This window comes from Micromys minutus (genome assembly GCF_963924665.1).
Source record: "Micromys minutus genome assembly, chromosome: 9".
Lineage (NCBI taxonomy): Eukaryota > Metazoa > Chordata > Mammalia > Rodentia > Muridae > Micromys > Micromys minutus.
Window position 1 is genome coordinate 31,213,512 of NC_137978.1, and position 18,323 is coordinate 31,231,834.

General features: G+C 34.0%; 2 protein-coding genes across 2 annotated transcripts in view; both read right to left on the bottom strand.

Moving 5' to 3' along the window:
• The window catches only part of LOC308424281 (selection and upkeep of intraepithelial T-cells protein 10-like), a gene marked incomplete at both ends in the record, with an annotated part of 362,337 nt that overhangs the window by 62,851 nt on the left and 281,163 nt on the right, over nt 1–18,323 (bottom strand). The window lies entirely within an intron of this gene.
• The window catches only part of LOC308424902 (selection and upkeep of intraepithelial T-cells protein 2-like), a gene marked incomplete at both ends in the record, with an annotated part of 132,162 nt that overhangs the window by 2,190 nt on the left and 111,649 nt on the right, over nt 1–18,323 (bottom strand). The window contains 3 exons of the mRNA XM_080922103.1: nt 668–755; nt 15,820–15,976; nt 18,172–18,288. Coding sequence (XP_080778229.1) covers nt 668–755; nt 15,820–15,976; nt 18,172–18,288 — 362 coding nt within the window. The remainder of the gene's footprint in view (nt 1–667; nt 756–15,819; nt 15,977–18,171; nt 18,289–18,323) is intronic.

An 18,323-nucleotide genomic window follows, 5' to 3' on the forward strand; every position in this document is an offset into this window, starting at 1 on the left:
GAAGAAAGAACAAAACATTTATGGGAGGAAATAAATGGACAAATAGAGAAGCAGGGTTTGGATAAAAGATCATTTAGAGACTGCCTGCCTCACCTGGGGATATACCCCGTATGTGACCAATAAACCCAAGCACTATTGCTGATAACCAAGTAGGGCTTACTCGCAAGAACCTCATATGGATGCCTACTCAGAGGCTCTGCCATACTGATATGGAGGAGGATGCTTGCAACTAACCATCAGACTGAACACATGGAGCCCAATAAAGGAGCTAGAGAGAGGACTGAAAGAGCTGAAAGGATCTACAACCCAATAGGAAGAACAAAATTATTACCTATCCAAACCTAACACAGCTCCCTAGGACTAAAATACCAACCAACGAGTTCACATGGAAAGACACATGACCTGAGGTACATATGCTCTCCATTTGTACAGTTTTTATACACTTAATAATGGGTGGGCTACAGTGATGGTGATTAGTCATGCAAGCATTGGTGGGTTTAGTTGACTTTATGTTGGTTGGCTGATGCCAACATGGGTTATATCTGAGGGCCTATGCCCTTCATTTTACAGCTACTCAGATAAGGTAACTCTTCCTGGGAAATGTTGTGCCAGGATCATAACTCTTTTCCTATATTCCAGGGGCTTCCAAGATAAGGTTGAAGCATACCTGCTTGGAGAGTGCAGACCTGCAAAAGCTCTTAGTGGAAAAGTAGAACCGTAAGGCTCTTAGTGGAGAGTGCAGGACAATGAAAGCCCTTAGTGAAAGAGGGAAACTGTAAGGTTCTCAGTGGAAAGTGTGGGACCACAAAAGTTCTCAGCATCCTTCAACAAAAGTTATAAACCATGTGAGTTTAGCAGATATCTTTAGAATATTTCATCCTAAAACAAAATAATACACCATCTTTTTCTTAGCACCACATGGAACCTTCTCCAAAATTGGCCCTATAATTGTACACAAAACAAGACTCAATAGAAGCAAAATGATGGAAATAATTTCTATCATGTCACCATGAACTAAGGCTGGTCTTCAATAACAAGAAAAACAACAGAAAGCCCACATACACATGGAACATGTACTACAGTCTATTAAATAATTTCTTTTGGGTAGAAAAAAAAAAGAAATTAAATACTTTTTAGAATTTAATGAAAATGAAGGCACAACATACTTAAACTTATGGTATGCACTGAATGTAGTGCTAAGTGGAAAAATCATAGGTATGAGTGCCTCCAAAAAGAAACTGTAAAGAGCATAAACTAGTCACTTGACAGAACATCTGAAAGCTCTAGAACAAAAAGAAGCAAATACACACAAGAATAGTAGAGAGCAGGAAATAATCAAATTCAGGAAAGAGATCAGCCAAGTAGAAATAAAGAACAATACAAATAATCAAAAAAAAAAAAAAAAGGAGCTGGGTCTTTGTGAAAGTCAACATGATAGAAATCATTAACCTTAGCCAAACTAACCAGAGCGCACAGAGACATTATCCATATTTACAAAATCAGAAATGAAAAGAGAGACATAATAACAGTAAACAAAGAAATTCAAAAGATTTCAGATCTTACTACAAATACATATACTCAATAAAACTGGTTAATCTAGATAAAATAGATTATTTTCAAGAGTGAAATCAGGCATCAAAGTTAAATCAGGATAAGATAAACAATATAAATAGTCCCATAACCCCTAATGAAATAGAAGCAGTCATTAAAAGTTTTCCTACCAGAAAAAAAAAAAAAAGCCAGCACCAGAAGATTTTAGTGCAGCATCATATCAGACCTTCAAAGACCTAATTGCAATACTTTTAACTGATTCCACAAAATAGAAACAGAAGAAACACTAGCTAATTCAATTTATAAAGCTACATATTTGCTGATCCCAATACCAGACAAATAACCAACAATGAAAGAGAACTTCAGACCAATTTCCTTATTAATATTAGTACAAAAATACTGAACAAAATTCTCACAAACTGAATCTAAGAACACATAAAAACAACCATTTACCATGACCAAGTTGGATTCATATTTTTGATGCAGAGATGGTTCAATTTACAGAAAATCATCAATATAATGTATTATATACACAAACTCAAAGAAAGAAAAACCACATGATCATTTTATTAGAAGATGAAAAGCATTTGACAAAATTCAACACCCCTTCATGTTATACATCTTAGAGGGAACAGGAATTCAAGGCCCATACTTAAACATAGTGAAAGAAATATACAGGAAATCAACAGCCAATACCAAATAGTAAGAGAGAAACAAGAAACAATTCCACTAAAATCAGGGACTAGACAAATCTGTCCACTCTCTATTCAATATAGTACTTAAAGTTCTATCCAGAGCAATGAGAAAACAAAAAGAAATCAAATGGGTGAAACTAGTAAAGGAAGAACTTAAAACATCACTATATGTAGATAATTTGATAGTATATACAAGCGACCCTTAAGTTTTTACCCAAGAACTCCTTCATCTGATAAACAGGATCACCAAATTGGCTGGATATAGAAATAACTCAAACAAATCAGTAGCCTTCCTCTACTCAATGGATAAATGAGCTGAGAAAAAAATTAGGGAAACAACATTCTTCACAACAGTCACAAATATAAAATATCGTGGTCTACCTCTAACCAAGCAAGAGAAAGGTCTATATGAGAAGAATTTCAAGTCTCTAAAGAAAGAAATTAAAGAAGACCTCAGACAATAGAAAGATCTCACATTCTCATGAATTCACATAGCAAAAATGGCCATCTTACCAAAAGCAATATACAGATTCAGTGCAATCTCCAACAAAAATGCAACTCAGTTCTTCACAGAGATAGAAAGAGCAATTCTTATATTCATAAGGAATAATAGAAAGCCCAAGACAGCAAAAACTATTCTCAACTATAACAGAGCTCTTGGGGGAATCACCATGCCTGACCTCAATCTATATCACTGAGCAACAGTGATAAAAAAAACCTCATGGTATTGGTACAGAGATAGGCATGTAGATCAATGGAATAGAGTTGAAGTCCCTGAAATGAACCTACACATCTATGGTCACTTGATCTTTGACAAAGAATGTAAGAACATACAGTGGAAAAAACTAGCACATTTTAAAAAATGTGCTGGCTTAAGTGGAGGTCTGCATGTAGAAAAATCTAAATTGACCCATTCTTACCTCCTTGTACAAAGCTCAAGTCTAAGTGGATCAAGAACCTCCATTTAAAACAAGATACAGTGAATCTAATAGAAGAGAAAGTGGGGAACAGCCTCAAACTCATAGGCACAGGTGAAAATTTCCTGAATATAACACCAACAGCTTATGTCATAGGCTCAACAATCAACAAATAAAACGTTATAAAATTGCAAAGCTTCTGTAAGTCAAAGAACACTGTCAACAGGACAAAACAGCAAAACACAGATTTGAAAGAGATCTTTAATAACCCAATATCTGAAAGAGGGCTAATATACAAAATATACCAAGAACTCAAAAAAATTATTATCCAGTGAATCAAATAACCCTATTAAAACTGTGGTACTGACCTAAAGAGATTATTCTAACAGAGGAATCTCAAATGGCCGAGAAGCACAAATATTCAACATCCTTAGTCATCAAGGAAGTGCAAATCAAAACAATCCTTATATTCAATCTCACACAAGTCAAAATGGCTAAAATGAAACTCAGTTTACAGCAGATGCTGTTGAGGATGTGGAGATAGAGGAAAACTCCTACATTGTTGGTGGGTTTGCTACCAGATGGTACATAGTCTGGAAATCAGTCTGGCAGTTCCTCAGAAAACTAGACAGAGTACTAACTGAGGTTAGGCAAGGCATCTGGTTGAAGGATAGGGCCACCCATCCTTCTCAAATTTTAACCAAAATTGTTTCTGTCTAAAGAAATACAGGGACGAGTAGTGAAGCTAAGACTGAAGGAAAGGCCATCCAGTGACTGCCTCACCTTGGGATACATCCCATATGCCACCACCAAACCCAGACACTATTGCTAATTCCAAGAAGAGTTTGCTGACAAGAGCCTGGTATGGATGTCTTCTGAGAGACTAGGCCAGTACTTGACCAATACAGATGTGGATGCTTGCAGCCAACCATCAGACAAAGCAAGGGGACCCAAATGAAGGGGTTAGGAGACAGACTGTAGGAGCTGAAAAGATTTGCAACCACATAGGCAAAACAATAATATCGACTAACTTGAACCCCTATAGCTCCCACTGACTAAACCACCAACCAAAGAGTATACATGGAGGGACCCATGGCTGCTGCTGCATAAATAGCAGAGGATGACCTTGTCTGCCATTAATGGAAGAGAAGGCTCTTGGTCCCGTGAAGGCTTGATATCTCAGTCGAGAGAAAGGCTAGGGCAGTGGAGCATGAATGGGTGGGTGGACAGAGAAATACCCTCATGGTGGCAGGGTTAGGTGATTGGGAATGTGGGATATTCAAAGGTAAAACTGTTGAGAGAGGTAACTTTAAAATCTAAAACATAAACAAAACAACCATTTAAAACAGGTTACAAATTTTACAAAAAGAAAAATGAAAAGCTCTACAAGAAGATATGATCAAGTTCAACTATGATCACAGTACTTGCAGCAACAGGCAAACATGACCCCCAAGAAATGGATGTTTGCAAGCAGCAACACAATGAGGATGATCAAGTCGTTCATGGGTGCCACATGCTTACTGTGTTTTGGATGGCCCACTGATGGCCCTTACATCCCTTTAGGTTGGGAGGTAAGGTGGCAAGAAATAAAGGCACAGACTTTATGGGAGAAAGTAAGAAACACAACAGCAAGCTCATCTGAATAATGCTCCAACTCTTTTAATACCCTCCACCCATACCACTCTGGTCCCAAGAAAGCATCTCTTCTAAACAGCAGTTCCAGGTTTTCTGGCATTGTCTGCATTAGCAAGCTTTGGTCTTTCAGGCAGTCTTCAATTACGCCCTTTTTAGGAGATGCCTTTGTGGGTGCCTGGCCCGCAGTAGTTTTGCTGAGGCAGCCACTGCTGTTTCTCCTGCAGCCAGGTTGTTGTTGAATTCAAAACAATATCTTCAAAATATGTTTTATGTACAATTGGATGAACCTGGGGACATATAACATAAATCGTCAGAGGCCCAAGAATGTGTTTACAATCCTTTAAGTACTCACTATTTTACCACTACAATGCAATCTTTATATTAACCTTCCGATGATTAAACTTTGCATGGACTATATATTGATATCTTTGTATTTTTATTATTATTTGAGAAAAATATTACTCAAATGATTATATAGATTTACTTGTATTGGTGTATTTTAAAATTTATTATTTTTACTCTTATGAGAGTCTACTCAGAATGGGTACATTTATGAACACAAACAACTTTCTTATCAGGATTTCAAAAATTTGTTAACTTTTCTTAACATTTTTTATATAGAAAAGCTATTCAATTCTCATTTAAAGATATTTTAGTAAGAAAATTCCTGAAAATAAATATAGAATTAGGACTTGCCATCTTTATATAAGAAGTGTTGGGAAATATCATATACCTGAAGACCCTGACTCCCATTATACCAAAAACAATTTGTTGATGATAACAACAGTACCATCTCTAACTTAGTCTGTATTACTTTAAATTATCTTACTGAATATCAATAGAAATAAATGAAGTTTCTTCACATATATAGCAAAAGAATTGAAGAATGTGCAAGAAAGAATAACTCTTCATTATTGAAACTTGAAAATTGGTAATTTTTAATGGAACAAAATAATCTATATGAGAAACAGTGTCATCAAAATATCTTTCAAGAAGTAACTCTGGTGTTCTTAGAAGTTTCCAACAGTATGAACAGACAAATTGATTCATTCATTAAAGAGTATTGTAGGAAAATCCGAGCAACACAGTCAGAATTTTGCAAGAAGACAAATGATACCTATTATTTTTAAATTGTCTTTAAATATCTTTTATTATTTTCTATATGGTTTTTTTGGCTGAATATTTATGTAGGCACAAGCTGGTAGTAGTAGAGGTCAGATGATATCTGATTCTCTGAAACAGGGATGACAGAGAATTGTGAGATGCTATGTTTATGTTGGGAATCTAACCCTGTGCTTTGGAAGTGAAGCCAGTACTCTTAAGTACTGATTTATCTTTCCCCTACATGCCATTTATTTTTTGGTTATATACTTGAGGTAAAAATTCAACCATGAGAAAACTACAATTTGACCTTGAAATACTAATAAATGGCATTAAAAAACGGGATTTAATAATTAGCTTGTAATCTCCTGAGAAACCAAGTTAACCTTGTCTAAGAATAAATTATAAATGAGGACATTTAAGAAAAGAAAAATGTTCTATATGAGACTTAATGCAATGTTGTTTTTATTTACTTACATCGTTTGTATAACCATAATGCAATGGCTTCAATTGCCAGCAGAAATACTAGAACCATTTGCATAGCTACCATCCAATTACTGTACAAGGTAAATAAGGGATCTGGAAAAGAAACTGAGAAAATTTAAAAATTAAAAAAATAATAATGTGGCTGTGTACAACAAAAAGAGATGTTAAATAATATTATTTAATATCATTTTACTGTATTTTAGAATTTTTCACAGTAGAAGAGAACCTTTAATCATCATTCAGTAGATTTACACAAGAGTACAGAGTCCAGAATCTTATATATGATGATGTTTTTATGGAAAAATAAAATAAAACCAAAAACACAAACAGAGGAAAAAAAACAAAACAGTTAAAGGCTAAAGTAGACCAAAATAATGTAAAATTAAGATACATTGCTTTGCTACTTAAAGTCAACTGATTCAACTAATTCTTATGAATGTAGGAAATAGAAATTTATATCCTTTTGGGGTTTATCCATTATTGTCAATTTCAATTTGATGATACAACTGTAAGAAAAGGCATATATATATATATATATATATATATATATATATATATATATATATATATATATGTGGTAGTAAGCAAAATTAACCTCCAAAATATCCATAAATCTATCTGGAAATACGTGATGTGTTCTATCATGTGGAAAAATTCTTCAAGAGTAATTAAATATGTTAGTGAAAAAAATAATTAGAATCTCTGTGATTATTTAGGCAGAACCAATCCAATAATAACAACTGCTAATAACAGAGATGCTCATTAGCTGTAGTAAGAATGAAGAAGACACACAGTGATCTAAGACAGAAAGGTACCGGGCTCTTTCACTGTTTGCAAAGTCACATGGGAAGCATGTAATATAATTCAACTCAATAGATATCTGACAGCTAGCAAAAAAAAAATGTACTCCATAACCATGGGTGCAGAGGATTAAAAGGATCCAACACTATAAACAAACATGGGGATGCATAAATTATTCCTTCTAGACCATTTGGAAAACAATGTATTTAGTCTAATGAAACTCATTTCAGGCTTCTGATTCCCAGAATTTTAATAGCAAACATTTTTTGACTTAAGACATTACATTTAATGTATTCTGTTGTGCTTATCAAAAAAGTCGTATTATAAAGATAACTTAATAAAGTATAGTAGATAGAATTGAAATAGAATAGATCTCAAAGAAACTGGAACCTATGAATAGCTTGCAAATAGCTCCACATTTTTTAAGCTGGCCAAGTGAACTAAAAAATAATATTGATAAGTGGGGACACTATTGCTCAGAAAAATAAGAAGTATACTACAAAGAAGTTATGAAATGTAGACAAACAGGAATCCTAAACTGAAGGTCTAAATGAAGAAAACAAAAAAGCAACAGAGCAATTCAAAACTAGAAGGAATTTGTTCAAATAAAGTATACATTAATCATATTGAACAAATAGAGATGCATTGGAATTATTCAGAAGAGAGGAAAGGTAAGCCACGAAAAGAATGAAATATTATAATGTTATAGATACACATTCAGAGAGCTAAGTTTTACATAATAAAAATTATGAGAGGGAAAAGATTATTCAAAAAAAATAAATGAACTTCACAAATCTAGGGAAACATAGAAATACCAGGCTACAAAATGGTCAGTAACATTCAGTTTTAGCCAAGGAAGTTTTCACCAGGACACCTTATATATAAGTTATCAAAAATAAAAGAGTACCTCTTGATACAAAACTGAAACCTCCACACCTGCCATAACGTTTTAATTCATAAATATTAAACAATAGTTAGATATACAATTAATATTATCTGAGGAAGGATTATGACTTTGTCATTTATAAATCATTGACATAGAATATAGGATATACAGAGGCTGTAAATAAATATCAGTGGCATCCCAGAAGACACCATATCCTGCAGCAACCCAGAAGATCCTCTGCATTCAGAGCATCTGGTAAGAGCATACCTGAAGTCCCACAGCTGCCACTGGCAGCCCAATGAACTCGGAGACTCATCACATGCAAAAATCCCTGCCCAGTGAATACCATTCCCTTTCTGCCCAGTCCTTTCCACTGAAACAGTTAGTCTGCTCCACAGAAGACAACTTATCCTGAGGTATCCCAGGAGATCCACTATACCCAGGATACCCCACAGCTTAAAGGCATTTCAGGAGTTCCTTCGTACATAGGACAATTGGGTACTTGACACAACAGATTGAACACCTCTGAGAAGCCCTCTGGCATGCAGTGGAACTGACTCAAAAGACTGAAAGCCTCCATGGGGTTCTACTGCACAGAGAAAATCAAATACCACAGTCTATAGCCCCCTCCCCCCAGGGGACAGCTTCACACAGGACAACAGCATGACAGCTCCTCTGAAGACCAGCAATCTAAGGCATCCCAGGAGATCTACTGCAGCCTGGGCAGCTTCTCTGCACCTCTGAAGACCCTCAAATTGGCAGGCCCGACAGGAAGTATGCTACAATTAGGGCAGCAGACCAACCAGGAAACCTAAAGCCATTCAGAGATAAAAGAGGCAAAATACAGAGTCACCCAGACCAGGAAACATCAGAGATACCCAGATGGCAAGAGGCAAGTTCAAGACCATACAAAACAGAAGCCAATACACATAGGCATAATCAGAACACAGTTCTCCCACCAAAGCAAACCCTGAATACACCAAAACCTTTGAAAATCAGAAAGCTGTCCCAACATCATATCTTATGAAAATAATAGAGTCCTTGAAGGAGGATATAAATCACTCACTAAAAAAATAAAGGAAAACACACCTAAACAGGCAGAAGCCGTTAAAGATGAAAAAATCTCTTAAAGAAATAGAGGAAAAAGCAATTGAACAGGTAAAGGGATTGCATAAAATGGTCTAAGACCTTAAACTGGAAGTAGAAACAATAAAACACACACACACACACACACACACACACACACAAAGATTAAAACAACTATCAAAAAATTCAAAACATAAAAAACTCCCAACCCAGAACATTCAGGAAAATCAGGACATAATTCAAAGACCAAATTTAAGAAAAAGTACAATAGAGGAGTATGAAGATTCACAGCTCAAAGAACCTAAAACGTCTTCAAGAAAATCACAGAAGAAAACACTCAAACCTAAAGAAAGAGATAGTCATAAACAAACAAGAAGACTACACAACAGCAAACAGATGGAAACAAAAACATCCTCTTGTCACATAATGATCAAAACATTAAATGCACAGAACAACAACAACAACAGCAAAAGAATATTAAAAGCTGCAAGGGTAAAGGGCCAAGCAATTTACAAAGGAAGGCCTACAAAAATTACTCTTGATTTCTCAACAGACACTATAAAAGTCAAAAGAGCTTAGTCAGAAGTCATGCAGACATTAAAAGAACACAAATGCTGGCCCATTACTATACACAGCAAAACTCTCAATCAATATACATGGAGAAAACTAAATATTTCAGTACAAACCAAATTCAATCAGTATCTAACAATCCTACCCTATGGAAGATCCCATAAGGAAAATTCCAACACAAGAAGGGCTCTAAACCAAAGAGAAGAGAATATATTAAGCATCTCACACAAAAGTCAAAAAGAGACACCAACAAGAATATAAATATAAAGCCACCTAGAAAAGCAAATATAACTCGAACAAACAGTCATCTGGATTTAATATCTCTTAATATTAATGGAATCAACACTCAACACACCTATTTACCAATGGACAAGTCATTGAAACAAACTAAACAGAGATACAGTGAGAGCAATAGAGGTTATAAACCAGTGGTATTTAACAGATAGCTACAGAATATTTCATCCTTAAACAAAAGAATATAACTTCTTCTCAGCACCTTATTGTACCTTCTCTAAATTTGACCATATAATTTCTCACAAAACAATTCTCAAGTGATACAGAAAGTTTGAGAAATTTCTTGGTCAGGGAAGAAATATAGAAAAACATTAAATACTTCCTCAAATTTAATTAAAATATTGACACATCATATCCAAATTTATGCTACACAATGAATGCAGTGCTAAAAAGAAAATTTATAAGAGTAAGTGTCCTGGTAAAGAAACTGGAGTGATCTTACACTAGCAACTTAACAGCACACCTGAGCGTTCTAGAACAAAAAGAAGCAAATAGACCCAAGTAGAGTAGAAGGCAGGGAATAGCCAAACTCTAAGCTGAAATCAACCCAATAGAAGCAAAGAGAACTATACAATGAATCAACAAAACCAGGAGCTGGATCTTTGAAAGAATTAACAAGAGAGATACACCTAGCCAAACTAACTAAAGGGACCAGAGGCAGTATCCAAATTTACAAAATCAGAAATGAAAAGGGAGAGTTAACAACAGAAACTTCAAAAATTCAAAAAGAATCAGATCCTACCACAAATGCCTATATTCAACAAAACTGGAAAATTTAGATAAAATATAAGATTTTTTATATAGATGGCACAAACCAAAGGTAAATCAAGAGCAGGTAAACTATCTAAACCTGGCCCATATCCCATAAAGAAACAGAAAAACTCATAAAAAACCTCCCCCTCAATAAAAAATTTAGGACCAGGTATATTTAGTTCTCAGTTCTACCAGACCTTCAAAGAAGACCTGATAGCAATATTTCTCATATTATTGTATAAAATAGAAACAGAAGAAACACTAGCTAATACATTCTATAAAGCTACAATAAGTGATACCTAAACCAAAAAAAAAAAAAAAAAAACAAACAACAAAGAGAACTTCAGATCAATCTTACTTATGAATATTGATGCAAAAATACTCAATAAAATTCTTGCAAACTGAATCCAAGAGCACATCAAAACCATCATTCACAGTGATCAAGTAGGCTTCATCCCAAAGATGCAAGCCTGGATCAATATGCAAAAATCCATTAACATAATCTACTATTTAAACTCAAAGAAAAAATCTCATAGTCATCTCCTTAGATGCAAACAAATCTTTTGACAAAATACAACACTCTGTCATGTTAAAAGTATTTGATAGATCAGGAATTCAAAGCCAATAACTAAACATACTAGAAAAAAATTACTGCAAACCAACAGCCAATATCAAATTAAATGGAGAGATCTTGAAGCAATTTCATTACTACCTGGGACATGACAAGGATGCCCACTCTCCCCATATCTTTTCAACTTAGTACTCAAAGTGGCAATATAGAACAATAAGACAACAAGAATACATAAAGAGTATACATATTGACAAAGAGTAAATAAAGGTATCACTATTTGCAGACGATATGATAGTATATATACATAATCAACCCCAAAAAATTCTGCCAGAGAATTTCTCCAGCTGATAAAAAACTTCAGCAAAGTGGCCAGGCATAAAATTAATTCAAATAAATGAGTAGCCTTCCTTTATACAAATGATAATCAGACTGAGATAGAAATTAGGGAAACAACTCCATTCACAATACCCAAAATAATGTAAAATATCTTGAAGTAACACAAACTAAACAAAGTGAAATATCTGTATGCCGGTAACTTCAATTCTATCAAGAAAAAAGTCAAAGATCTCAGACAATGGAGATACCTTCCATGCTCATGGATTAGCAGACTTAGCATAGTAAAAATAGCCATCCTACCAAAGACAATCTACAGATTCAACACACGCCCCCCAAAAAAAATCCCAGCACAATTCTTCAAAGACATAGAAAAAACAATTCTTAAATTCATCTGAAAAGACACACACGAAAAAAGAAACAAACAAATAAAAACAGAATAGCAAAACAATTGTTAACAACAACAAAAATAGCTGGGGAATCATTTAACCCGCTCTCAAACTATATTACAGAGTGATAATGGGAAAGATTGCATAGTACTGGTACCAAGACAGATAGGTAGATCCATGGAATAGAATTGAAGATCTAAAAGCCAATCATTTGTGCACACTTGGTGTTTGACAAAGTATCCAAAAATATACAAAGAAATAAATAGCATCTATAACAAATTGTGCTGGTCTAACTAGTTGTCTGTATATAGAAAAATGAAAATAGAGACATATTTGTCACTTTACACAAAGCTCAAGTCCATGTGGATAAAAGACCTGATCATAAAACCAGATACACCCAATCTAATGGAATTGAAATTGGAAAATAGCCTTGAACTAATTAGCACAGGGGAATATTTCTTAAATAGAACTCCAATGGCTCATGCTCTAAGATCAAGAATAGATAAATGGGACCTCATGAAACTGGAAAGCTTTTGTAAAGTAAAGGATATAGTCAATAAAACACATGGGCAACCTACACATTTGGAAAAAGTATCCACTAATCTCACATCCACTAGAGGGCTAATACTTAAAATATAAAATGAACTGAAGAACCCAACAACCGAAAAACCAAGCAACCCAATAAAAACATGGGATATAGAATTAAACTGAGAATTCACAACATTATCATCTCAAATGGCTGAGAAGCACCTAAAGAAATGTTCAAAGTCCTTAGTGACTAGAGAAATGCAAATCTTAGTGACTGAGATTCTACATTACACAGATCAGAGTGGCTAAGATCAAAACCTCAGGTGCATGTTGAGAAGGATGTAAAGAAAGAGCAACACATTTCCATTGCTGGTGGGATTGCAAACTTGTATAACCACTCTGAAAATCAATTTGGAGGTTCCTCAGACAATTGTAAATTGATCTAGTTGAGACCCATCAATACCACTCTTTGGAATATACCCAAAATATGCTTCACCATGCCACAAGGATACATGTTTTACTATGTTAATAGCAGTCTTAATTGTGACAGCCAGAAGCTGGAAATAACCCAGATGTCCCATTACAGAAGAATGGATACAGAAAATGTGGTTAACTTACATAATGGAATACTCATCAGTCATTAAGAATGAGGACAACCTAAATTTTGCAGGCAAATGGATTGAACTAGAAAATATTATCCCAAGTTTGATAACTCAGACCCAAAAGTATTTGCCGAGTATGTACTCACTAATAAGTGAATATTAACAACAAAAAATGCACAGAATACCCAAGATACAGTCCACAGAACTCACAAAGATCAACAAACTGAAGGACCCAAATAAGGATGCCCCAGTTCCACTTAGGAGTAAGAAGAAAGCAACCCCAAGAAGGGAGGGAGGGACCTAAGTGGAAAAGGGGACGATGAAAGGGAACATGATCTGGTATTGACACAATAAATTCATTAAAAATTACAAATCTATTATCAGGAGAAAGTAAACACGGCTGGCTTTTGAAATGTCCCAAATTATCTCATTATCTGTATACCCTCTCTCTCGTTTCCAATATATAATACTAGAAAAAGACATAATTATACATTAATAACCACTCTTGATCTTCACTGCCACTAACTGTTCTGTATAAGCATTCACATACAGGTCTTTAAAGAATAAAATGTTGTCAATGTCAAAATCATATTTAGTGTTTTAATATTCATCACACACTCTATTTTAAAATAGATATATTTCCTATTTAATAGATCCTCAAAAATATATTTTTCCCCTGAAGAATCTTCAGAATTTTTTATAAGCAGTTACTTGAAGGAATACATTCAAGGTAGTTTGGGCTTAGATATTTGATTGTGGATATAAATTTAAATTAGTTGGTTTTAGTAATAAAACCATAGGCAAACAGATGTTGTTTGAAACTCTGAGGAAGAATTTTTCATTGGAATGGCAGAAGTACAGGTTTATATGTCCAATGGCCCAAGTCCTGTACAGCAAGAGGTTAAAAAATAAGAACAAAAGACCCTGCTGATGACCACTGTGACTCTGAAGGTTTTTTTTTTTTTTTTTTTTACTTTAAAAAATATCTACAATGATATACACTCTTTATAGTCACTGTTTGCCACTAAACAGTGTATAGCCATTCACATATGAGCCTTTAAAGCAATATTTTAAAATGTCAAATTATATTTAGTGTTATTATACTCAACACAAACTCGATTTTCAAATACACATCATTTTTTTTCTATTCAATAGACACTGAAAAGATTTAAAAATTTGAAAATCTCATAAAATTTTCTATAAGTACATATGATAATAAAATACTATTAGAAATAAATAGCTTTTTATATTTCACATTTTCAGTGTAGATTCTAAATAAAAACTGATAACAATTATTGATCTCTGTTCATATATAAATATTGCCAAATAAATGACAAAAAATAATGAAAGTAAATGTGACTTGATTCAATAATACTTTCTGAAGCTTTTCTTCTATTGACAGAAGCAGAAGTACCTTGTCCTAAACGCAACTAAAAACACTGACATATTTAATTGTTGGCTCTTCCAATACTCTGTTATAAAAATGATCTTTTATGATTACACCAAACCACAGATCCTCATGGCAATGATGAAAGTTTGACATAAATAAAAATCACACAGAGACATTAATCTAGGAAAACAGAACTAAACATATGCTACTACTATTAACTATATTTACCTTTGTTCTGTAATCGCAGATACATAAGAAGAATTATTGCAGAAGAGATTGTAAAAAATAGGGGTTGTGAGAATCTTAATATGTTGTATAATTTGTGCTTACACGTTTGGCCACTAGGTGAGTATCCTAAAACAAAGAGATTTAGAATTAAGCAAAGGAATTTCTATAAATAGACAGTAGCTCAAGGACAGGCAACTGACAAGATGGACATCATTATCCACTCCTTTTCATCTCATAAATAGAAGTATAGCATCAAACTGCTTTGCTGAGTAGGACATCTTGGTTGGTGTTCTAAGACGACCATAACTGACCCTAACACCCTAAGGCAGCACAGAATCAACAGACTTCCAACAGGTCAGCTTACAGCAGTATTTACCAGATTCAGTATTTTACCAACTGTAACTGTGAGACTTGCATTAGCTGAAATAAGTGAACTGAGTTGAATTCATAATTCGGAAAACAAAAGTGCCTGGCTTCTTCGGCAGTGTAGGAGCTACACCTTTTACCTGCTAAGATCCAGCTCAGAAACTCACTTCCTAACTTTCTAAACTGAACAGATTGTATGGAGTCTCTCCCCATAGTTACCAAATACATAAACATATTTTAGTTAATCTTCATATAACCTTCCAAAAAAAGGATGTACAAGATTTTTGAAGTAACAAGAAATGTATTTTAGACGAGATAGCTGGATTTTGAATTCTAGCTTCTGGAAGACAGTGAATCAGAAACTTTTATTATTTTTTTGCCAAAATTACCGTTGAGCATATCATATAAAATTATCTGATAGTAAAAAAGAATAAATTGCCCATAACCACCATGAACTAGATCATTTCACTGACTAAGCAGTCTGGAATTTATAAGAAGAAATATTGAACCATGTACTGAAAGTAATAACAAAATGACATGGAGCTAATCATACCTGTAAATCCATCTGCAAAAACAGTCAATGAAAGACATCACTGTACTCCAGGTAACATAATGATTGACAGGGATTTAACCTCACCTTTTATTTTCTCTCTTCACATTAGTTCCATTGTGCTTCCAATTATCAGTGACTATGGATCCTTGTTTAAGAATCAAAGGATTGAATTTTATAGTTACTGTACAAAGCTGCTGAACTGTTGCCCTGATTATTTTGCTCCTCTGGATCTTAAACTTCTCTAAAAGAATTAGAAATGCTTGTCTCATACACTTTAATACACAACAAAGATATATGCACCACAATGTTCATAGCGGCTCTATTTATCATAGCCAGAAGCTGGAAGGAACCCAGATGTCCTTCAGAAGATGAATGGATACAAAAATTGTGGTACATATACACAATGGAATACTACTCAGCCACCAGAAACAATGACTTAACCAAATTCTTAAGAAAATGGCTGCATCTAGAGAATATCATCCTGAGTGAGATAACCCAGTCACAAAAGAACAGACATAATATGCAGTCACTGATAGTGGGATGCTAACCCCAGAGGCTTGCACTCCCCCAGAAACAACTCACAGACTATATGAAGTCCAAGAAATAAAGAAAACAAAAAAATATACATATATTTACAAAACAAGAAGACTTTGACTATTTCCATGTTGCGTTTTGTTTTGCATGTACTTTACGCTTATTGTAACTATTAGGTTTTCAATGCATACTGTCAAGCCCTTGAAAAAAATCAAGTACTGACTAAAAAAATATATTCACATGGTTTTATGTAAAAATTATTTCAATGTCTGAAAAAACAGTACTGACAAAAATGTATAATTTTCAGCAAAAAAATGTTTAAAATCTGTACATTTATCTTTGTTTTGTAAAGTAAAGTCGTTAAAAAAAAAAAGAAATGCTTGTCTCAAAGGACTGAGAAGAAACCTTGTTTATTTTACTGTCATTTATATTCACAAAACCTCTGGTAAAAAAAAAAAAAAAAAAAAAAAAAAAAAAAAAAAAAAAAAAAAAAACTTTTCTCCTGCTTCTAAGTCAGCAAAAGTTTCATACCCTCCTCTGAGGGATAAGTCCCTACATTGGGCATCAGGTTATTTATTTCAAGGGAGTGACTCTACTATGACCAACACCACAGAGTCTTGATTTAAGTGAAATAAGAAGGCAATTTAGTTGCATATGACTCCCTCATCAGTGTTGGTTCAAACAAGAGACTTCTGATGTGAGGTAACTTACATGAGGCATGTGGCACATGTACGGAAAGAACAACTTGGAAAAATATTTTCTGGATATAAGAAATCCCATGTCCCCAAGAAACAAGGACATAGTTGTTTCAAAATTTGTGTAAAGTACAAGTGATACCTTCTAGGAAGATGGGTTTTATACGTTAACTAAGGAAGCAGTTTCAAGGTTTAAAAAAGTCATAGTTACAGTCAACAGAAAGATAGCACTACAGATTGGTTGAGATAAGTAGGCTAATGTAAAAGTCTGAGGAAACTGTTGTGTCCCTGTCATACAGATATCACAGAGACCCCCAAACTATTAATCACCTCCATTCACAAAATATTTTTTCAGAAACAGGTAATAGATATCTTCCATTGTAGAAGCAATACTATGTCTTTAATATTTCTAGTTTCCATGATTATTATTTTTGGAGCACAAGTATCTTTATTATTCCTACAAATGTTATGCATTTAGGAGTCATATATTAAGTTCTCAAAACATAATTTAAAAATATTAATAAGTGACACTTGACTGCTGAACTCCAGTATCATGCGTTTAAAGTTTTTATGGAACATTTCAGACTATAAGTTATTGATAAATTACAGAAGTTTTTCATGGATTTTTTTTCTCTACAGGGTATACATATTATATTCTCCTTAAAGTTCACATAAAAATGATTCATTTAGTAAATATAAGAACTTTTTAAGGTGAGTAAGAAGATGTTTCAAAGGTATAGCCTTCATAAGCACAAGTTCATCATTGTTGCTTGTCTGGTCCTTAGAGACATTTACATGGTTTTGAAAGATAATGCTATTAAAATGAAAGGAATGTTGTTTACTTTTAAATTTTTAGTCCAAACTCCCAGGAATAAAATATTAAAGGTTATTTAGTTCTTGAGAAGAGCTCTTTATACAGAGGATTCTTGGAATGAAATAACTGAATTCTAATCTATAAGAAGGGTGACCATAAGTGTAGAGAAAAAGCTGCGACAGTCATTAAACTGAGAGGCAAAAACACACTTATTAGTGAAAAGACTCAATAAACCCAAAAAGGAAACTATAATCTATGATCATTTATATAACACATTTTTATAGATTTTGTTTTTGTTACTATGACAAGAGGACTAGAGAGAAATCTTTATAGATATTTCAGCCTTAGTCATATAATTCAGATCTTCAGAGTGGCCACCATTCTCATATTTACCATACAATCTGAATAAAATCAATGATTTGAGCCTTCTGTTGAAAACTATCAGCACACACAGGATCACACTGATATCTTCCAACCACAAAGTGTTCAGTTCAGTATGATGGCCTGCATCTGGGGTTTGGAGGAAATAAAAGAATTAGGATAGT